At 47.4% G+C, this 23,381-nt stretch overlaps 2 protein-coding genes and 1 long non-coding RNA gene across 8 annotated transcripts in view; 1 reads left to right on the top strand and 2 right to left on the bottom strand.

Moving 5' to 3' along the window:
• Positions 1–10,471, top strand: part of PRRX2 (paired related homeobox 2) — a 58,178-nt gene extending 47,707 nt beyond the window's left edge. Inside the window, exons 2-4 of one of the 3 annotated variants that reach the window (XM_079961508.1) lie at positions 7,277–7,461; positions 8,030–8,208; positions 9,404–10,471. In XM_079961508.1, the coding sequence (XP_079817634.1) occupies positions 7,277–7,461; positions 8,030–8,208; positions 9,404–9,542 (503 nt within the window). In that variant the 3' untranslated portion in view covers positions 9,543–10,471. The remainder of the gene's footprint in view (positions 1–7,276; positions 7,462–8,029; positions 8,209–9,403) is intronic. The other 2 variants (XM_079961509.1, XM_079961510.1) reach the window with 2 other exon arrangements.
• Positions 10,472–12,650: 2,179 nt separating this feature from the next.
• LOC307207804 lies at positions 12,651–14,178 on the bottom strand. Its single transcript, XR_013834838.1, has 2 exons — positions 13,234–14,178; positions 12,651–12,872 (listed from the first exon to the last, which is right to left on the bottom strand). It is a non-coding gene; the product is annotated as an uncharacterized lncRNA (long non-coding RNA).
• A 1,042-nt stretch (positions 14,179–15,220) lies between these two features.
• Positions 15,221–23,381, bottom strand: part of PTGES (prostaglandin E synthase) — a 31,614-nt gene continuing 23,453 nt past the window's right edge. For all 4 annotated transcript variants that reach the window (XM_079961521.1, XM_079961520.1, XM_079961522.1 and 1 more), the window contains one exon: positions 15,221–15,766. In XM_079961521.1, coding sequence (XP_079817647.1) covers positions 15,517–15,766 — 250 coding nt within the window. In that variant the 3' untranslated portion in view covers positions 15,221–15,516. The remainder of the gene's footprint in view (positions 15,767–23,381) is intronic.

Consider the following 23,381-nt stretch of genomic DNA (forward strand, 5'->3'; position numbering starts at 1 on the left):
GAGCAATGGGAGTTCATCCCGCCACAGGGATTTGAACCGCCGACCTTCTGATCGGCAAGTCCTAGGCTCCGTGGTTTAACCCACAGCACCACCCATGTCCCATCTCTGCTAACTAAGGACACCTCAATTCACAGAGGGGCTTTCACCATTTCCACCAATCTCTGTTAATGGCCTTCTTGATGGGTTAACAGTTCAGCCATCATCAACATTTGTTCTTCCAAGGCCCTCATCCAGCTATCTCTGCCAAACTAGCCCAGCTTAACAGCATAAATTGAGTTGGGCACGATTTAGCCAAACCTCATTAATTCTAACTTTTACTGAACCCAAGGATTGTGTGTGACTTACACCCACAAACTCTGGCACCCAGAACCTGTAATAACATATTCCCCATTCCAAATTCACCAGTTAAAAGAATAAAATGAAATAAAAACACTCCATGAACATCAAGGTCAGGATTTAGGTGGTAGAGAGGAAGATGAAAGACCTATGACGTTTCTTACAGATGTTTCGTTAGAGACTTGGTGTGCTCATTAAAGGCCAAGCTAGATAAGAGGAGTCAGGCCAGAGATTAGATCCCATAACACTGGGAGGGAAGTTGGATTAGGGCCCTGGCACCAGAGAAGAGGATTTAACCTATCCTGAGTGTGAGAGAAAAGGGGGAGGCAGAAAGAGAGTGTGAGAAAAAAGGAGGCGGTGAAGAAAGTGTACAAGATAGATGGGAGGTGGCAGCAAGGATGTGTGAGAGAGAAAAGGAGTGGCAGAAACAGAAAAAAGAGGGAGCAGGGAAATGGCAGAAAAATAGAGGAAAGGGGTGTGTCTCCATCCCCTTCCAGCTGTGGTCTTGCCCACCATTGGGTATGGAGCTGGGGGGGATGGGACCGCCCACCTTTGCCCTACAGGAAAGTAGCCATATGGGTCAAAACTTTTGTTACAAATCTGGGGTAACAAGAGTTTTGGGGGTGAAAGGATACCTGTAACTGCTAGTGTTAGGGAATGTTAGAAACTAAGAAATGGTAACATTTAGATAATACTTAGAGCATTGAAGAGAAGATGCCAGACGCTAGATTTAAAATGCTAAACCAGGAAATCTCCTGGGAAGAAGGACTATCAAGGGCTGGATCCAGGCACATCAAAGAAGTGTTTCAGTTAAATGCCTTGTAAGCTTTGCATGAGAAATTGGGTTGGCGAAAACAGAACTGCACAGCGCCATTTGGTGTCACAGTGTTATCATGCCTAAATAACGCATATAAAGCACTTTTTCTTTGCCAATGCAGCCGAGTCCAAGGTGTAATTACCTGACAGTGGCCAGTCATTGACCCTCTTTTACCTGAACTTCGAGTAAATAGTAGAGACGAGAGGGAGAAGTTACAGGAAAAATGTGTCTTTTTGAAATTTAGCGGTTGGGGAAGAACGGGGTGAATTCGGTGAGTTGCTGTGAAGGGCAGAACCATCTTGGCCGGCTGGGGCAGAGGCACAGAGATTGTTTGCAGGATGCCTTGGACTCCAGCGCTGCACTGCTGTGGGGAACAAGCCCCTCTTGACACATAATACTCTGAACTCTCTCCAAAGTAGACCCAGGTGTAAATATGTGTACAACAAACCATATTCCTTAAAGACACTAGTCTCCACCATGCCTTGATTTCCCAATGGAAACACAACCCTGGAACCCCCTAAAATCTTTCTGCTGCTCAGCAGAGATTGGGAATGATGCACAACCATTGTAACACTTTGAAGAAGACCAGGATTTGTGCGTTTATTTTCTTTCTACTGAGCAAAGATATCTGATTTCTATCCAAGTTGTTATGCACTTCCAATTTCTTTCCCCCAAAAGCCAGCTTTAGCACTTAGAGCCGCTTGAGGTTAGCTATGGCACATCACACATATTTTCCCCTTTCCACAAGCGTAAGCAGAAAAAAAGCCATATACTGTGAGACAGCCCTGGCACCTTTTCCATGGGAAATTGCTGGAGCAGGCGTGTAGACTCTCAGGCCTGGAGGGGCCTCCAGCTACCTCTGTTTGGGCCTTGGGGTGCCTCTTCAGCTCACACCCTTCACTAGCCTGGCTTCATTTGTGAAAATGGCTTGCAAAAATGCATTATATCAGGGAAAATCACTTTGCAAAGAAGTGCCCATTAGGCAAAATCTCTCTCTCTCTCTCTCTCTCTCTCTCTCTCACACACACACACACACACACACACAATGCATATTAGGGTAAGTTCACACTCCCATCAGATGTCATGGAAATAAACAGCTATTAGGCTTTTAGAAGACACCTGAAGGCAGCCTGTATGGGGAGGTTTTTAATAAATAATAATAATAATAATAATAATAATAATAATAATAATAATTCATTATTTATACCCCGCCCATCTGGCTGGGTTTCCTCAGCCACTCTGTGAAGATTAAAGATACATTAAAATGTCATACATTAAAAACTCCCCTGAACAGGGCTGCCTTCAGGTGTCTTCTAAATGTCAGGTAGTTGTTTATCTTTTCTAAATGTCAGGTAGTTGTTTATCTCATCTGATGGGAGGGCGTTCCACAGGGTGGGCGCCACTACTGAGAAGGCCTTCTGCTTGGTTCCCTGTAGCTTTGCTTCTTGCAGTGAGGGAACCGCCAGAAGGCCCTCTGTGCTGGACCTCAGCGACCGGGCAGAACAATGGGGGTGGAGATGCTCCTTCAGGTATACTAGGCTGAGTCTGTTTAATGTGTGACTGTGTTCAATGTTTTAAATTTGTTGGAAGCTACTCAGGGTAGCTGGGGTAACCCAGTCAGATGGGCAGCATAGAAATAAATAAATAAATATTATTTTTATTATTATTACTAAAATGCTGGTGAATAAGGACTTTTTTTAAAAAAAAATTGCATCAAGTGGAAATGTGGAGAACTTGAACTTTAGAATGGAGAGAGAGAGAGAGAGAAATGAAATCGAAAGGTTCACCTAGATACATAGCCCACTATCCTTGTCCCTGCTGTCTGGGGCTGATGGGAATTAAGAGTTGAGCAATGTCTCAAGAGCCACAGGTTTCTCATCCCAGCTGTGAAGGAGAGCACTTCGTTTCCAAAAACTGACCTGGGAGAAGGGGTAGGTGACAGGTCCTGCCTTTCCAAACAATTTCTGGGCAAAGGACATCCCTCCTAATATAACCAAGTCAGTGTGAATTTGTTAAATCCACGTTAAGCACCTTGTTTGCTTTTGCTAATTCAGACCACCTGAGATCGAACCGGGGTTCCGTTTGCTAAGAACTCGTGTTAATTAATAAAGCCTATTTATTTGCTTAGAGATGTCTGCAGCCTCTGGGTCACATTTTACCATAATTGTTATTTCGAGGGGGTGGGGAAGGGATTCTCGGAGAGAGAGAGGTTAGAGCTAACTAGAAAGGAGCTGCATTTATTTTTCTTTGGCGGTATGTACAGCTAATGCACTCCAGGCTATTTCCACCCCTTCAGCTAAGCCGAATAAGAGGAGAAGGAAGGGTTAAAGCAGAGGTGCCAGAGGAATAATAGAACTGTAGAGTTGGAAAGTCTCACCCCCAGGAAGGCAGGTGGGCAAGCTTAGAACTGGCTATTCACTTTGGAAGGCAGGAAAATTATCAACAAGTTATTTTAGAGCAGGAGTGGGAAACCCTTTTCAGTCCAAAGGCCACATTTTCTTTCCAGGGTGGGGGAGGGTAGGGGGTGGGGGTGGGGGATGCACATGCCAGTGGTGGGAGGAGCCAGAGGCAAAAGCAGACAGAGCAGCTAATACGAATTTCCCCCTTTGCACAGTGGGGTAGTTTCTGCACTCATCAGCCTTTCTTTATCCCATACTCTCCAAGTGTCCTGATTGCCCAGGGACAGCCCCGGAATTACAAAAGCTTCTGATTTGATATAATAATAATAATAATAATAATAATAATAATAATAATAATATACTTATATCCCACCCATCTGGCTGGGCTTCCAACAAAATATTAAAATACCATAATATATCAAACATTAAAAGCTTCCCTAAACAGGGCTGCCTTCAGATGTCCTCTAAAAGTCTGGTAGTTGTTCTTTGACATCTGGTGGGAGGGCATTCCACAGGGTGGGTGCCACTACTGAGAAGGTCCTCTGCCTGGTTCCTGTAACTTGGCTTCTTGCAATGAGGGAACCGCCAGAAGGCCCTCAGCGCTGGACCTCAGTGTCTGGGCAGAACGATGGGGGTGGAGACGCTCCTTCAGGTATATTGGGCTGAGGCCGTTTAGGGCTTTAAAGGTCAGCACCGACACTTCGAATTGTGCTCGGAAACGTACTGGGAGTGTACTAGGTCTTTCAACCACTAGGTGTTATGTGGTCTTGGCGGCCACTCCCAGTCACCAGTCTAGCTGCCGCGTTTTGGATTAGTTGTAGTTTCCAGGTTACCTTCAAAGGTAGCCCCACATAGAGCGCATTGCAGTAGTCCAAGCGGGAGATAATCGGAGCATGCACCACTCTGGCGAGACAGTCTGCAGGCAGGTAGGGTCTCAGCCTGTCCCTCAGAGTGTCCCTATTTCGCATCAGTGCCACTGCTGCCGAGCTTGGCGGTGAGCATGAGCCGGTGCTTGCCCTGGGTGACAGTTGCAGCTGTGAGCGAGCACCCCGCAGCCTCTCCATGGCCACCTTAAATGCCAGCCTCCTCTCTTGGGCAGCTCATAGCGGCTACTGGAGAGTGGGTGAGGAGGAAGAGATTTGCCAACAACACGGAGGTATAGCTTCGTGTGACGCATGGCTCTGAGGTACAGGCAGGGAGCAGGGTGGTGGAAATACTCTGCTGGCAGAGCATCGAGTAGGTTCAGTTGGGGAGGGGAAGAGTGAGAAACGTCCCTGTTTTCATCTGAGGAATGTCTGAGGGTATGCTATCCTCCATCCAGGCAGACAAGAAGCTCAAAGACACATCCCTTTAGGACAAAATCACTCAGAGAGGGTGCCAAGCAGTGAAAGCCTGGGAAGGGTTCTGAGGGCCAGGTGGAGAGGTCTGAGGGGCTGCATGCATCCCCAAGGGCTGAGCCCCCCACCCCCTGTTTTAGAGTGAGTCTCTTGTGCCCTCAATCCCAACTCATCTCTTAGCGAGCAATCCGGGCAAGCAGCAAAACGTTTCGCCACATCACAGTCACTTAGATTTGACACACAGCAGAAGAATCTGGGGCAACCCTGCTGAAAATCAAAGGGGATGTCATAAAAATATTCCATTTTTTTAAATAAAAAGTGAATTCCAAAATAACGTTCTTTCCCGCCATTAGGGAACAAATGGAAGCCAGATGTTTGCATAACAGAGCGGGAGGCAAAATTGCTGTATAGGATTTCAGGACAGAATTTAAACTGAAACACACGCCCAGGGACCATTCTCTGGCGGACTGCACCTTCCTAGGCTGCATTTTATAGAATCATGTGATAGTAGAGTTGGAAGGGAACCAAAGACTCATCTAGTCCACACCCCTCTGCAATGCAGGAATCTCAACTAAAGCACCCATGACAGATGGCCATCCAATCTCTGCTTAAAAATCTCAAAGGAAGGAGAGTCCACCACCTTCCGAGGGAGTCTGTTCCGCTGTCAAACAGCTCCTAGCACCAGAAAGTTCTTCCTAATGTTTAGACTCTCATTTCTTGTAATTTGAATCAATTGGTTCAGGTCCTTGGGTGGGTGGGGGAATAGATACATACAAATCACCCATGTGGGGTAATTAATAAACAAATGCACCCAATGCCTACATCCAGAAATTCAGGGCAAGCAAACTCTGTTAATAGAGAAAGACCCAACAACAGTTTTAAAGTCACAAAAGCAAGCAGCAAAATATTGTGGGGATTTAGGTTAATGTTACCAGATTTTTTTTCAAAGAATCCGGGGACACTTTTTTTTTGAAAAGAAAGAAAAAAAGTTATTTTTTAAAAAAGTTTGTTTTTCTTAAAAAAGAAGTCCCAGCCTGCTCTCTTGGAGTGCTAGCCACCATGGAGTAGGCTCAGGTCAGGCCTGGGCTCGGCCAGGTGTCCTTGCCCTCCCAGTGCTCTCCTACCTCTCCTCCTCAGCGGCAGCGGCAAGGTCAGGGCTCCCCTCTTTTTTCTCCTCCATCTTTCTCTCTCTTCCTTCTCCCCCTGCTCCCTGCTTTGGCTCCAGGGTTTTCCTGGCCCTGGAGCGCCACTGGGCAGTTGGCTGGGTGGACGGGAGCTCTTGCTCCCGGTTTGATTTGGGTCGTGGGGTGTGTGTGTCAGTTGACGCACCGGGCGTCCCTGGTTCCCCCTCGGCAGCGGCAGTGGTGGTGGCAGAGGCAGTCAGCAGCCCGGAGCCAGCCTGGTAGCGCAGTTGGCTCTGGCTGGCTTCAGGAGCTGCTCGCTGCCGTGGCGCCTGCCATTTTGCCTCGCCGGAAGTCCCCATATGCTGTTTCTTGTGTTGTTGAACCAATCACACAGCATTCATTCCCTACTAATAAATCTACAACACTTAAAATATAAATCCGGGGACATTCCGGGGCGGATTTTGTCCGGGGAGAGCTTTATAAATCCGGGGACTGTCCCTGGGAAATGGGGACATCTAGTTACCATAATTTAGGTTGTTAAACCTTTAAAATATCCTATCCTGAGTCACTACCAGATCTTACCCATTTCTACCCCTCTTAGCAGTGAGCACACTTTAGCAAGTTTAAACATGCTTTACTTACAAAGTTCCAAAGGTCAGGTTCATTCATTTTTTCCATGAAGCAACAATTAAACACAGGCAGAAATCTTGGGATACAAAATATAGTGAAATAGTTCTAAGCACATGGTCTGAGCTTGTAGTGAGCAAGCTCAGGCACTTCCTATCTCAGTGAGTTCATATGGTGAAAAAGGAGAATGAATAAATGAGTTAATTTCCTTCCAGGTGAGAGGCATGACTGCAATTTCCAACAGTCCTCCTCTCTGGAGCAGCAGGAAACAAGTCTATTCTTTCTTACATGTGATAGCCCTCCAGATGGCTATTGTATCAACTCTCAGCATTTTCTTCTCCAGGTACATTAAGGGTATAGTTCCTGCCCACCCAGGTGTGATGTGTATGGAAAGCCATGCTCTGCCTCCACATTCAGAGGCAGCAATGCTTCTGAATACCAGTGCCAGAAACCACAGGAAGGGAGAGGGCTCTTGAGCTCAGATCCTGCTTGCTGGTTTTCCATAGGAAACTGTTCAGCCACAGTGAGAAAAGGATGCTGGATGAAATGGGCCATTGGCCTGATCCACCAGGCTCTTCCTATGTTCTTGTGGCTTCATCGTGGCATCATCATTGCCTCTCTTTTGTCCCCCAACAGGTGAGAGCTTGAGTGCATCCCGCAGCTCCGCCAAGAGGAAGAAGAAGCAGAGGAGAAACCGCACCACATTCAACAGCAGCCAGCTCCAGGCTCTGGAGAGGGTCTTTGAGAGGACGCACTACCCCGATGCCTTTGTCCGGGAGGAGTTGGCACGGAGGGTCAGCCTTAGCGAGGCCAGAGTGCAGGTGAGAGGGAGAAGAGAATAGCTGAAGGCAACCATCTCTCCAGAGATGTACACCTGCAGGGACCGGAATGAAGTTGTGGGTGTTCAAGCTCCCTGTAGTTCCATGGTAGAGCATCTCCTGTACATGCAGAAGGTCCCAGGTTCTATACCTGATAGCATCTCTAGGTAGGGCTGAGAAAATACTATGCCTGAAACCCAAGAGAGCAACTGCCAGCATACTGAGCTAGACAGTCCAAGGGTCTGACTCAGTATGAGACAGCTTTCCATGTTTAATTCTGCCCATGCATATTTATTCAGAACCATGAGGACTGGCATATTTATTCTTCTTTTAGAGGAAAGGCTGCAGCTCAGTGTTGGAGCATTTGCTTTGGATGCAAGAGGTCCTGGCTTTAGCCCCTTGTGGCATCTCCAGGTAGGGCTGGGAATGTCCCCTGCCTGAAACCCCGGAGAGCTGCTGCCGCCAGTCAGTGTGGACAATATTGAGCTGAATGGACTCATGTTCTTACTCAGTATTATCTTCCTTAAATTGCAGATTAAAATAACATCCTAGCACTCTTCCTCTCTGCCAGGTATGGTTTCAGAACCGGAGGGCCAAATTTCGCCGAAATGAGAGGGCCATGCTTGCCAACAGATCGGCATCACTCCTCAAATCCTACAGCCAAGATGCAGCCATTGAACAACCCATGGCCCCCCGTCCAACCAACCTGAGCCCAGACTATCTCTCCTGGTCAACAACACCCCAATACAGGTAAGTCCAGAGCAGTCTTCAGTTTTCCTTTCTGTGCAGAAAAGAACCCAGACCATTTTCCTACACAGACCTACAAAGCAGATTAGCAACAATAATTATATCCATTTTCAAACAAAAGTGCTAACAAGACCAGGGACAAGAAAAGAAGGGAAACTGAAGTTGCTTCAGTTGCCTAGAGAATGCTTATTTTGCAAGGGAGCAGGAGGAGAGAGATGGTCTAAAATCAGAGCATGCTGTTCCACTTCAAAGGGAAACAGAATTTCGGAGTGTAAAGAAATTAAGTTCAGAGAGCAGCATAACTTTGTCAGTTACTGAAATTGCAAATGAAGGCATGCATGCAATCAGAGTCATGCAAGATGGATTGAGATGAAAGTGTGTGAGATGATATGCGTAGGTTCCCACAACATATTCAGAAAAAGATGCTGATCTCAAGAAGCAAGTTTGGGGTTTATCTTTTTACTGGTACTGCCAAAAATACAGTTCCACACCTCTCTCTGTCCTCCCCCTAGATAATGAATAGCCATGACCAGAGCTCCAGGACGTATTACAGCCCAGCAAAAACATTCAAGAAAGTGTGAGCTTGTAGTGTAGGGGGAAATTCAGAAGTGTGAGAAAGTCACAGACACACCCCATCTCAATACTGTTATAATTGTACAATAATGATAATTAGGGGTGCATTTCAATTATCACTGCAGATCTCCATGTGTTGCCTTTCAGCTAGGTCTGCTATTTTCTGTGCACAAATGTGTTCAAATGGTTTGGAGTGCTCCAATATCTTCTTAAGTGGAGTTTTCCATAAAACATAACAGAACTTCCACACCTTTGTCTTGAAGCTGAAGCCTGTTGTGTTGTCGGTGTTCCTAAATGCTTAGCTTTGGCGCAAACAGAATGACTCCTTGGTGAGCTTCCCACACCCCTTCTCCAGAGTAACCCTAGAGCCCATCTTCAGTGGCTAACTTGCCTTCTTTCAGCATTTTTGGTTCCAAACACTACAAAGGGTGAGAAGAATCAGTGGCTACAAAGCTCCCATTTTTCCCACCTGCCCCAACCCTGGAACACCACACATCTGATGTGAAGTAGGGCTGATGAGAGATGCGACGTGGGCAGAGGGTGGGTGGCCTTGAGCAAGCAACAATTGCTGTTAAGATTTATAACTCTTTTTTGTTTCCCTCTCTCCCCACCTCGCATGGCTCAGCAACACAGTGCCTTCGTACACTTCTAGCAGCCCCACTACGCCCACCCAAGGGGTCAACATGGCCAACAGCATTGCCAGCTTACGCCTCAAAGCCAAAGAGTTCAGCCTTCATCAGAACCAGGTGCCCACTGTGAACTGACCACGGGGTCGTGCCGAAGGGGCAAGCCTGCCTCATGTTCCCCTGCAGCCAGGATCTCCACCCCACCTGCTTCAAAGTCCAGCCCCGCAGGGCAGCCAAGACATTGATGATTCTTGCTCCAGCAACACCAACACCTTCATACGTTGTCCATCTCTCTTACTCTGCCCTTCGTCTCTTTCACATCCTCTCTAGAAGACAGACGTTTACAATGTCTTTCTTTCCCCCCAAATTAAATTCATTGGCTTTGAGGAACGAAGGAATGGGACACTCTGGCAGGGTTTGATTTTAGTAGATGGGGTGGCCAAGAGAAACTATCAAACCCTCCAGAGGCGATGTGAAAAGTGTAAAGCCAAATCGCCCTACAGTTACTTCACCCTTTCTTTTCTCAGCAGATCAAAAGTTCAGAGCTGTTCACCTGAAGTTTTGAAAGAGAAGAACTTTACCTCCTGAGAACTTGATGAAAGTTTCTGAACCTGTATTCACTCATCCAGCCCCACATGGTACAAGTGTACATTTTGGGGGGTATACAACAACTCAACATTGCTATAACAGAGAAGCTGCATTTTTCATTTTTGATCAAATGCGCACACCCCATTCCTTTAAAAACACCCTCTGGGAGATAAGAGGGGAACTCACAATAACTCAGAGTGGTCCTGTAAGAGATTATCAGATACCCTGCTTACTCTGCTGGTTTCCAGAGAGGTTGTGCGCCATTTGAGGGTCATGCCCTTTGGCTTTCAAAAACTGGGCGGGGGGGGGGTGTCTTTAGGATGAGCAGGGCATTGCTTGATGGGATGTTGAGTCCCAGGGAGGAACAGGACTCAGGGGCAGGGAGTGCTGAATGGATTGGATACCCCAAGACACAAGACTGTCATCTATTCCCATTGAACCCCTGGAGGCATAAGCACCCCCAAAGCTCTCATCACAAAGAATGAGAGGTGCCAGCAGCCATTCTGCCCTAATCCAGGAAGAGAAAATTGAGCCAATACAATGTAAACAATTTAATAGCAGAACCAGCCTAACCTAAAGATGTGTGAGAAGGGTAAGATGTGTTACTTCAGGCAAAGGGAGGGAGAGGAAAACTGAATCTAAACAAGAATGCAGATAGCCATTTTTAAAAAAAATTGTTCAGTGATATGTATTTGAAATAAGGAAATCTAAAATATAAAGAAACATTCAAGCGCATTGTGGTGCATGGTACTCCCTGCCCCCCCCCCTTAAACTGTTAAACTTAGTTGGTAGACCTTGATAATTTCAAATTACTTAAGGATGCTAAGGTGGAATCACCATCCAAACTATTATTATGTATGTAGGGGAGAAGCCATCTGCTAAACCCAGGAAATTATTGAATGTCAGAATCTATTTGGGATACAGATGTAAAATGAGAATCTATTTGGGATACAGATGTAAAAAGCCCCTATTTTCACCTGAGGAAGTTGGAGGGTATGCTATTCCTTTAGTGATTTCCAGAATAACCTCTTTAGGTCTGGCCTATACAGTCAACCAGTGGTTTAACAGTCAATCCCTCTTTGACACTTTAAAGTGGTATAATACTGCTTCAAATGCATAGAGAACTTGGGGCCTTAGACTAGAGTGTACCTGTTTGCCACAGAAAAGCTGTCTGCCCACTATGCTGCCTCCTGGTGGCAGTGGTTTGTAGCTACAAGCTACAGCTCCCAGTTTGCTTTGCTGGGGGCAGGGGGAACATGTGGCTGCTTAGAGTGGTCTCATAGTGCTTTCAATGCATGGTGCGGATTTGGCCTCAGTCACCCTTAATAAACAAAGACTCTTGTAGCTGACATGGTATGTATGCCGTGTGGTTGTAAGAATGGCTACAGAATGTGCAAAACAGGGGAGTTGGTGAGAGGTGATAGGCACCCCTGAAATGTGGAAGTGTCCTAGCAGTGCGCTGCCAGTGACCTGCATTATAAACTATTCTAGGGTGAACACAGCTCCACCTCTCTCTCACTTAGCTTATCTCCCCAATCCACCTTCTCCCAGAGGCCTCTGGCACATCTTTCGCAGCCAGGGAGCCCTTTCTGATGACCAGCCTCTCTCCCTCACCTCATTCCTGCCAATCACAGATGGAGTCCCACTTGCACATGCCACGCTGCCTTCCAATCAGCCTTTACCCTTGTCGCCTCTCAGCCAATCACCTCTGGCTCTAGTGGTGAGTGAGAAACCGTGTGACCCTCAACAGGAGATACAGAAAAGACAACGAGGGATGGATCAAATCAACTCTCTTTGTACCATTTCGTACCCTGTCCATGTGCCCATTTGCTGGCTGGAGAAATTCGGGACTCTGCGTGTCAGAGTGAAGCTGTCATGGTTTGAGGGTTTTTGTGAAGATCGCAGCTTTTTCATAGCAATTGGAGACTATGGAATTGTGTATAAGGAGGAAATGCAGGTTGTTCCTCCAAATAATCTGAACAGAATCTCCTGCCAGTGAAGGGAGAGGGGGAATCTCACTGCCTACAGGAGCCTAAGTAAGGGGCAAGAGATATTGAGGAGTTTGAGCTTTGCAAATTCCAGTTGGTAATGAGCTGATTTTTTGCTTCCAGGATGAGCTTCCAGACTTCTAAACTCAAGAAAATGTTCACAAATGAAATAATGAAAAGTCAAATTTTCATTTGGATTTTTTTAAAAAACAAGATGGGGGGGGGAGGGGATGAAAAAGATTTGCAAAGCAGCGCAGACCAGGAAGAGCTAGAGGAAAGAAACCCAGTTCTGCAATTTCTCCCCAACTCAAAATGTGGGTGGTTATGATTCCAAATTATTTCAAACTCTACGAGTTTCAAGGAACTCTCTTTGTTTCAAAATGGCTGCCAGAGATGGCATGAACATAATAGTGGCTGGTGAAATCTGACTTTTTTGTTTTTTGTTTTTTGTTTTGTTTTTAATTCAATGCTTATAAAATAAATATCAGATGGTTTCTACATGCCACATTCAAACCACCTTTGTGATTTGGTGTTCATACTGTGTTGTGTCTCATATCGCTAACTTGGAGGAGAGCATTTATATGGAGAAGGGCAGAGCCAATACTGTATCCCAGGCCACATTTAGCCTGGACAGGTAGGCCCACAAAGAAAAGTCTGAAAGGGGCATGTCTGCGGTATTATTAATTTTATTTATTTGTTGCATCTATACTCCACATTTTCCTCGAAGTAAGCTCAAGGAGGTATACATGGTTCTCCACCCCTCCTTGTTTAATCCCCACAACCCTGAGAGGTAGGCTGGACTGAGAGGCAGTGACTAGCCCAAGGTCCCCCAGTGAGTGTCATGACCAAGAGGGGATTTGAACTCTGGTTTCCCATGGCCTAGTCCAACCCTCTACACCATCACTGCACCATAAAGGTAAAGGGACCCCTGACCATTAGGTCCAGTCGTGACCGACTGTGGGGTTGTGGCACTCATCTCGCTTTACTGGCCGAGGGAGCCGGTGTACAGCTTCCGGGTCATGTGGCCAGCATGACTAAGCTGCTTCTGGTGAACCAGAGCAGCGCACAGAAATGCCGTTTACCTTCCTGCCGGAGCGGTACCTAGGTATTTATCTACTTGCACTTGACATGCTTTCGAACTGCTAGGTTGGCAGGAGCAGGGACCGAGCAACGGGATCTCACCCATCATGGGGGTTCGAACCGCTGACCTTCTGATCGGCAAGTCCTAGGCTCTGTGGTTTAACCCACAGCACCACCCGCGTCCCTGCACCATACTACCTCTCTATTACTACTGCTGCTGCTGCTGCTGCTCCTACTCTGCTTGCCCTTCACCAGCAGGTCCCAGGTCAGGTTGGAACAACAACAACAAAAACACCAGTTAATAGTTCCTTGGAAAGATGAGCTCCAGGACAGGTATTTTAAAAGATGAGAAGGCACTGAGACCCACTAATCCCATGAGTCTCAAGCCCTCAGTGTGCTAGGGCCTTCTCCTGCATGCCAAGACAGGCTCCAGCATATTTAGTGCACCAGACCAATTGTGCGTCCTGTGGTCAAGAAGGCAGTTTCTGCATGTGCTGTAGAGGCAAGTGAGGGGCAGATGGGGCTCCCCGTTAACCTGGGAAAGGAGCCCATCTTGGAGAAGCAAAATGCTGATCCTAAACCTCTGCTAACTTGCGGGATATCTTTGGGAGAATAAAAGGCTAAGGATTAAACCCTACACAAATCTGGAGTGGAGTCCCTATTGAATGGCACCTTGTACGCCTCCTTCAGGCAACTCCTGGTGCCCAACATATTGCTCTGCTTTCCTTTGGACCACGCTGCCCAGGCTTTGAACCCCAGGGGAGTCACTTCTGTGCTGCTAAAGCAGTGGTTTGTTTCACCCCTGGAAGCGTAGTCCATTGATTTCTAATACAGATGGATGCCAACAGCAAAAATGAGGCATTTGCCTGACATGACCACAAAGTATCACTAGAGGGCAGCCTCTGACAACTTGCTGCCTTCCAACTTTTTTTGACTACTGCTTCCATCAGCGCCTAGTTTGCACAGCTGTGCATCACATGCCTGTGCTGACTGAGACTGATGGGAGTTGTAGCCCAAAACATTTGAAGAGCACCAGATCCTGGCTGAAAGGCTGATTCACTGAGGGTAAAATGCCTCTGAATGCCAGTTGCTCCGAATCACAAGTATTGAGAGTTCCTATTGCGTTATGGACGCAGGTGGCGCTGTGGGTTAAAGCTTCAGCGCCTAGGGCTTGCCGATCGAAAGGTCGGCGGTGTTCGGTCCCAGCGCCTGCCAACCTAGCAGTTCGAAAGCACCTCCGGGTGCAAGTAGATAAATAGGGACCGCTTACCTGCGGGAAGGTAAACGGCGTTTCCGTGTGCGGCTCTGGCTCTGGCTCTGGCTCTGGCTCTGGCCAGAGCAGCGATGTCACGCTGGCCACGTGACCCGGAAGTGTCTCCGGACAGCGCTGGCCCCTGGCCTCTTAAGTGAGATGGGCGCACAACCCCAGAGTCTGTCAAGACTGGCCCGTACGGGCAGGGGTACCTTTACCTTTACCTTTATTGCGTTATGGTCCTGTTTGCAGGATTCCCATTCCTTTCACCTGAACCAGCAGAGCTCTTTTCAAGACCTTGCAATGAGGCTTAAGAACTGATTGGTCAAATCTACCCATATAGTGTTACTCTTGCTGCAGGTCCCCACTCTGAAGGTTGGTTTTTCTGTTTGCAGAGGGCATTTGGGACAGTGAAAAGGAAAGACTTCACACTGTTCACTTTCTAAAAAATGTACTGGTTTGTGCTTAGTGCAATCACTTTTTGCATGATGATGATGATGACTACTAATACTGTTAGCCTGTGTGTGCCAGATCCTCATCTACACCCCCAGCTGAATCTGAAAGCATTTAGTTCACATTGCATTCCATCTGCTCAGTCTTGCAGTATCTCCTTGGTGGGGCTGTTTCCTTATCCTTTAATCTCCCCTTCAACACAGAACAACTTCCTTACCAGCAAGCTTCTGCTGTGTCTAATTCCCCAAACAATGTGCCAAGAATGAACTAGAGACACAGCCCGAGATGCAAACTAGAGCAGGGTTCTCCTTCCTTCCCACAGTACTCCACACAATCTGGAGGGCCAGATAAAGAGCTCTGGAGGGCCACCTCTCACCTCTGGAAGTCATGTCCACCAAGTTCTGTTCTAAGTGAAATCCCCCAGAGTTGAAATAGACAGCTTGGAACTAGCGAGATATTCTTTACTGCAATAAGTGTTTTTATTTATCACTTTGTGGACCTGAACCTCTGCACCACATGCCCACCAGCAACAGAAAGGTGCCTCCCCTCCTAGGAGAGATCGCCAAGCAAACTGTCCAGTCTGAAGATGACATGACTGAGAGTCCATCCAGGCAAAGAGATGCAGTGGTTGAGGTTGAAATGCACATCACCAGACCACAGCAAGGAAAAGGAAGAGCTTTATCCACCTCTTACAAACAAAGCCACTTGTCCATCCCGTTTCCCACCCCTTTCAAGTCTCAGATCAAAGCAATCACCAGGACTTGATGGCTGCAAAGAGGATCTGTAGGGCCATAGAGATGCAGGGAAGTTGGGCCACGCTGTAGGCCACTGAACGTGTGGGAGCCCTGAGTTTCAGAAGGTAGGCCAAGGTGTGGACAATCCGGCCAAAGAAGAAGATCAAGAAGTGGATCCGGGCCACAGTCGGGTTGGGGTCCAGAAGGGAGTAGATCGCACCGAGGAAGAGAAAGGGGTAAATGTTCTCCATATCGTTGAGATGAGCCCTGTGGAGAAAAAAAAAAGGGGGGGGTAGAACCCAGATAATCATTTATCTATTTTAGATTAGGAAAGGTTCAGAAAACGGCAACCAAAATTATCCAGGGTGGAGGATAGAGATATTCCCCTATGTGGGAAGATCACAGCATTTGGGGGCTTTTTAGTTTAGAGAAAAGGTGCATAAGAGGAGAAATAAGTTTATATAATGGGACGCAGGGGGCACTGTGGGTTAAACCACAGAGCCTAAGACTTGCCGATCAGAAGGTCAGCGGTTCGAATCCCCGTGACGGGGTGAGCTCCCGTTGCTCGGTCCCTGTTCCTGTCAACCTAGCAGTTCAAAAGCACATCAAAGTGCAAGTAGATAAATAGGTACCACTCCGGCGGGTAGGTAAACGGTGTTTCCGTGTGCTGCTCTGGTTTGCCAGAAGTGCCTTAGTCATGCTGGCCCCATGACCTGGAAGCTGTACGCCGGCTCCCTCGGCCAATAAAGCGAGATGAGCACCAAAACCCCAGAGTCGGTCACAACTGGACCTAGTGGTCAGGGATCCCTTTACCTTTACCTTAAGTTTATATAATTAAGCATGGCATGGAGAAAGTTCTTATAACACCAAAACTTGTGGAGATCCCATGAAGCTGAATGTTGTAAGATCCAGGACAGATAAAAGAAGGGACTTATCCATGCAGTGGATAGTTGAACTATGGAACTTGTTCCTGCAGGAGGCTATGATAATCACCAACCTGAATGACTTTAAAAGAGGATATCGGACAAATTCATGAAGGCTCTCACTGGCTCCTAGCCACAGTTACTATACTCTGCCTCCATAGTCGGAGGCAGTCATGCTTCTGAATTCCAGTTGCTGGAAGCCATAGGAGGGCAGAGTTCTTCTGTGCTTGAATCCTGCTTGTGGGCTGCCCACTGGGGCACCTGGTTGGCCAATGTGGGAACAAGATGCTGGGTTAGGTGGTGGTCTATTGGCCTGATTCAGCAGGATTTTCTTGTGTTCTTAAGGGTGGGAGGAGAAATTGGAGAGAGAGAGTTTGGATTTGATATCCCGCTTTATCACTGCCCTAAGGAATCTCAAAGCAGCTAGCATTCTCCTTTCCCTTACTCCCCCACAACAAACACTCTGTGAGGTGAGTGGGGCTGAGAGACTTCAGAGAAGTGTGACTAGCCCAAGGTCACCCAGCAGCTGCATGTGGAGGAGCGGGGAAGCGAACCCGGTTCACCAGATTACGAGTCTATTGCTCTTAACCACTACACCACACTGGCTCTCTTTTCAAAGCAAACAGACCTGTTTGATGGATTTCATTGAAGCTTAGAATGCAGATATCAGTTGGATTACGTGTCTATTTGTACAAACATGGGCACAATTTAAGGGAGAGACACTGAAAATTGTACAGAATCCTTATTTTAGTGGAAATACGTATACAATGTGTACAACTGAAGTGCAAAGTTATCAAGCATTTAAAAAAGGTTGCACTCACTTTTTTAAAAGTGTAGGGGGTGGGGAAGGAAACATCTCATTGTGTCAACATGGGGGGCTGCCTTAAATTAAATCAGACCATTGCTCCATCTAGCTCAGTATTATGTACATTGACTTCCAGTAGCTCTCAAGGGTTCCAGGTAAGGAGTCTTTCCCAGCCATACCTGGAGATGCTGGGGACTGAACACAGGACCTCTTGGGTACAATGAAGTTATTCTATCACTGAGCTATGGCCACATAAGAAGCCTGAAAACTTCTTTTTAAAATGTTTGGAAAATTCCCAAGTCTTGGTCAGGAAAGGGGAATAGTGGTTAGTAACATCTCTGTTCCCAGCCAATTGGTGCTGTGCACCACTAGTTTTTGCTGGAGACTAAACTGGCCTCTCTCCTTTCCCACCTCGATCTTGAAGAGATGTTTGCCCATCTAGGCTTCATAACAATTGTGTTTTCAACAGCAGACACAAAACTCAGCACACATTTTACAAAACATGCAGATGTTGGGGTGGGGGGTGGGGAGGAGATTTGACATCTACCTAGATGGGCGGGGACAGATTCCCCTTCCCCCCTGACACAACCCAGAGATGTCTGCCTACTTGGTGGGTACAGGCTAAACAAGCTCTATGAACAAGGGGGAAATTCCAGCACAATCTACCTTAGGTAGGTACAGTTGAACAACATGAGGCTGGTTTTAATAGGGTTATATAACAATAAAAAAGACGCACCCAAGTGACTGTTCGGGAATAAAGCCTCTACTGGCACCACTCCCAAACCACAACTTTCAGACATGAATGGCTTTTCACCCCAGAGGAAGGTCACCAGCTCAGACCTTGCCTCATCTGAGTCAGCTTTCAAATCTCCTTCAGTCACCCATTATCAGATTCCAAAAGCTTTGTAGACTATCTTACAACTTGTAAGGTAGTTTACAAACTTTTGGAATCTGATAATAAATGCTCTGGGGCTTGGCATGATCTTCAATCACCTAGAACAGGCACCCCCAACCTTCGGCCCTCCAGATGTTTTGGACTACAATTCCCATCATCGCTGACCACTGGTCCTGTTAGCTAGGGATCATGGGAGTTGTAGGCCAAAACATCTGGAAGGCTGCAGGTTGGGGATCCCTGGCCTAGAAGGCAGAAGTGGGGGAGCATGGCCAGAAGAAGAAATGCATCTGAATTCCAGTTGCTGGCAATTGCAAGTGGGGAGAATGATGCTATTGCACTTGGGTCCTGTTTGTGGGCTTTGCTTTGGCACACCTGGCTGGCTTTTCTTGTTTTCCTATGTTCATACTAAGTCCCAACAATGAAAACATGAAATCACAGAAGACAAGACTTTCAGGGCTATTAGCTGCAATGGCTACATTCTCCCTCCACTGTCAGATGCAGCATGCATCTGAATCCCAGTTAGCCAGGAATCACAAGTAGGAAGAGGTTCTGGTGCACTCAGGTCCTGCTTGTGGGCTTCTCATAATGTGAATCTGGTTGGCCACTGCGGGAAAAGGATGCTGGGCTGGATGGACCAATGGCCTGATCCAGCAGGTATTACCTTATGATGTTACATGTGATGTCTTCTGATTGGCAGATGGACATGGATTGAGGCAAATGGCCTTGTAGGCCACTATTGGCCCACGGGCAGGAGGTTTGCATTGAGGAAACTGCATTCGGAAACGCACCCAACAGGGTTCAGTTTATGTCTTTACGTTCTCCCTCCACTGTTGGAGGCAATATGCCTCTGAATGCCAGTTCCTGGGAATCACAAGTGGGGAGAGTTGCTGTCTCACTTAGGTCCTGCTTATGGGCTTCTCGTGAGCTCTGCCCAGAAGCAAGTGAGGATTTAAAAATAAATAAATTGATTCAGTGCTGCAAACAGACAAGAGTCAATTTCCCCAAACTTTTTTTGGGGGGTGGTGGTGGTGGTGATGATGATGAGGAGAGTAGCAAAATCTGTCGCACAATAATTATGCTGCATCCCATTTTAGCACTGCCTCAGCAGCTGTTTCCCATCACACCCAAACCTCCTGCCTCCATTGAGACCATGGAGTGAGGTTTAAGAACATTAAGGACGTGGCTGCTGGATCAGGCCAATAGCCCATCTAGGTCCAGCATCCTGTTCTCACAGTGGCTGACCAGAGGCTCCAGTGGGAAACTAGGAAGCAGAACCTGAGCACAACAGCACTCTCCCCTCCTGTGGCTTCCAGCTTTACTGGGATTCAGATGCATTGCTTTCAGTTCCATTCCACAGGAGCCATTTGACAGCCAGCAAAGTGGATGACTTTAAAACAGTTAACTATGAGGGACTTTCTTTTATCTGCCCTGAATCTCCCAACATTCAGCTTCCTTGGATGTCTATGAGTTCTCGTGTGATGAGAGGAGAATTTTCCCCTCTCTCTGGCCACTTCCTCCATGCCAGCCATTATTTCATAAACTTATATCGTGTCACCTCTTACTCGAATTTTATGTCAGCTGAAAATCCCTGAATGCTGCAAGCTTTCCTCACAGACGAGTTGCTCAACCCCTTGAATATTTTGGTGGCCCCTTTCTGAACCTTTTCCAACCCTGCAATATCCTTGTTGGGGGTGAGGGTGAACAGAACTGCACACAGCACACAGCTTGTGGTCGTTTGCAGCGGCAAAAATCTCAGGGAAAGCAGGCAACGGAACCCAAGCCTTCGCAGCTGGCTCCAATCACTGTGTCCTCATTAAGGCAAGATGTACGCACATGGATGGGATCGTTGCCATGGCAATGGCGTGGTTGCACCATTTCCTGGCTCCTCGGTCCCCCCTTTCTCTCCCCCCCTTTCTGCATTTATGTATGCACACACCTTGGCCACAACCCAGGGCTGCTAATGGGATTATGCATAAACAAGTCATGCCACAAGCCATAACACCTCAATGGAACCATTTCCTGCCTTCAAGGGTCGGTGCAGATTAAGGGCCAAGTCTGGGGCTGCAGTGCAGGGGCGGAAGATGGTGGGGTCTAGAACGTTTATTTTAAAAGTCAACAACAGCAAAATAACTTTTGATGTCTTGGCTTGGGTTGTAGGGTACAACTTTCAGGAAGCACACAGCCCCCTGGGGACGAAATCTATAATGAAATGGACCAGCGGAATTAAAGGAAAACAGTCACTAAAAACTCTCCCTGGGTTACCAAGGAGGTCGTTTCCCTTTTGGCTGACAAGGAAGGAATGCAAGACACATTATGAATGTCCAGGAACCATAAGAAACTGCCTTATATGGAGTCAGGCTTTGGCCCATCAAGCTTAGTACTGTCTACACTGGCTGGCAGGGGCTCTCCAGGGTTTCGGCAAGGAGTCTTTCTCCCCAGCCCTTCCTGAAGATGCTACTGGGGTTTGAACCTGGAAGTTCCTGTGTGCAAAGCAAGTGCTCCATCACAGAGTCCTTTAAAAATGAAGTAAGAATGAGCCCAGTTTTCATGGTTCTGAAAAGGGAGCTAGATTAAACAAGAACATATGACACTGCCTTCTACAGAGTCAGACCATTGGCTCCTCCTCTAGTTCAGTACAGTCTACCCAGACAAGCAGTGGCTCTCCAAAAGAGAGAGCATCAAGGAAGGAGAACTCAGTCAATTTCACCTTCTCTCGGTTTCTCTTTTTCCCAGTCCTAAGTGCTGCCCTCCACATTCCCACCTCATTTTGCACATTCTTCTCCTTCTTTTTAAGTCCTCAGCAATGGAGTGTGAATTTCTCCTAATAACAACATTGCGTGGCGAGTTCCCGCCCCCCACCAAGGATAAATAAAGACACTAGACACCAGAATTTAAGGTTAAATGGGCGAATTAGGCCACAACTTTATTGAAATCAAGAATGAGAGGCATTGGCTTAGGCATTGGTCCTATTGACTATCCGGCTCCAGCCCATTTGCTGGAGACACGGGAATGGTTAACACCATAGAGGGGGAGTCTCCTGCTGAGGCACGTCAACTAGGAGCTCCCCCGGGTCACCGCTCGGGGGCGTGCCTTAGGCCCACACCTCCATAGGCTTCGGACAGGGCCACGCCCCCCGGAGTCCTTTATCGGACCACCCTTCATTCTCTGGGGGGAGGTGATGGCGTTCCTCCCCCACCCACACATCCTCTAAACCCCTTCTTACCAATGCCTAACCGCCACACGAGCAATCGCTCGCCACCAATACTCTCATGCCTGAAACCAATCCCTTATCCCCTTTGCTATATCCATCAGCCAAATCTCATTTCCAGCATCCAAAAGATGCACGCCATCAAGCCGGTAGAGGGCCTCGCAGCTGAAACGTATGCCTGGGTGGCCAATGACCCTCCAACCCAGGGCTGCCAGGTAAGCAGTCATAGGTTTTTTCTAACATAGCGCTTGTAAGCAATTAAACAATTAAATAATTGTGGAGTTGGAAGGGACAAAAACGTGGGGGCTAGCCGGCAAGAGAGGGCGAGCCCCGGCCGCACCGGCCCTAAATAGGGCAGGCCACGCCCCCCCCCCAGCCACCCAATTGGCTGGCTGGGTGGACAACGCGGCCGGGATTCCCCTGCTCTCGTGGGGGCTGAAACCAGCCCCCGCTCATGTGGGGTGGGCATGAAGCCCGCAACCCCACCTCCTGGGCAAGCTGGAAGTGGCTTTATTACATGCAATTTTTCGCCAATACTTGCTGTCTATAAACCATACTTCTGCCATATTTATATTTTCCCTTGATTCAATTCATTTTAGCACAACTGACCTTTGTATGTGCATTGTTTAAATTCACACTATTTGGCTGGAGAATTGGCTTTGCAAAAACTTGAAAAGTGTACATTTTAAAGGACAGACAATCCTGCAATTGTACAGTGGTACCTCGGGTTAAGAACTGAAGTCATTCTGGAGGTCCATAGGGGGGTTATTTGCAATTACATGCTACCTTCCTGAAAGGATGAACCCCTGCACACTCCTTAGAAGTGTGATTGCCTAGAACATGTCGTATCCTGCCAATTATGGAAGTGAAAGGCCCCATCAAATCCTTTGCTTACATTCCAAAGCCAGCTCTCATTCTCAAAGCAAACAGTGAGAGTTGTAAATCTCACCAAACACTTTTCCTGCACTTCCTATGCCACAAAACACCCTCTCCTCTTCATGACCATAGGTTCAATAGCTCTGGGGAGGAACTTTTATCAGCTTTTAAAAATAAATAAATCAGCCACTCCTCACTTGGTCAGAGCTTTTCCTTCCCCTCTCCATGACAGATGAGGCTCACCCCTTAATGAAAGGGAAAGCCAGCACTCCATAGCAGAAAGATCTCCATTGATGTCAGCCAGCTGACACAACTCTTGACAGCCTGTTCCTGGCAGCAGGGAGTATTTAAGGTGCACTTAATCCTCCTCAACACAGAGAGAAATCAATTAACAGTGCTAGGCAGCTGCTACAGTTGTCAAAAGTGCCCACAGGTGATATACCTAGGTGACTCAAAGTTGCTGCTTCTTTTTGGTGCCTGGATTGACAGCTGCCTAGGCTGGCCAAAATTTTTTCAGTGTGGCTAGGAGAGCATTGGAACACTGGGTGAAGCGACCCAGTGCTTCCCAGCTCCACGATCCAGTGTCTCGCCTAGTTCCAGCACCCTGTTCTCCCGGTGGCCAACCAGATGCCCCAATGGGAAGCCCACAAGCAAGTCTCCCCAGTTTTGTTCCCCAGCAACCTGGCATTCAGAGGCAGGTAGCATAAGGTCATCACGGCTAGTAGCCACCAATAGCTGTGTCCTCCATGAGTGCGTCCATCACCCTTAAAAAAACCTGTGTTGATGGGCATCACCACTGTCTTGTGGCTGCAAATGTCATAGTTTAATTAAGGGGGCAGAATTTATATGGAGCCATCGAGGCTTCTTGTTCTCCGTTGGGCTTCTTAGGGTGAGGAGCTTGCAAGTGTATAAGGCTGTAGGATTGGAAACCCACAACTCTATTAGCCTTTGCATCTATGACCAGCTGTTCCTCCCTCTCCCAAATCTGCTTTTGCACCATTTCCCTCTCTTAGCTATGCCCTCCCTACCCAGTCAACTCTGCTTCACCTCTTTTCCTTTACAAAAGAAACAAAACAAAACAGGACTTCACGCTTTTCTTCGGAAGGAACGCAGGTGCTTGAAGCAAGCCAGTCACATGTTCTCAAGGGGATTTCAGGGCCAGCTGAACACCAGCG

This window comes from Podarcis cretensis (assembly GCF_951804945.1).
Source record: "Podarcis cretensis genome assembly, chromosome: Z".
In the NCBI taxonomy this organism is placed as follows: domain Eukaryota; kingdom Metazoa; phylum Chordata; class Lepidosauria; order Squamata; family Lacertidae; genus Podarcis; species Podarcis cretensis.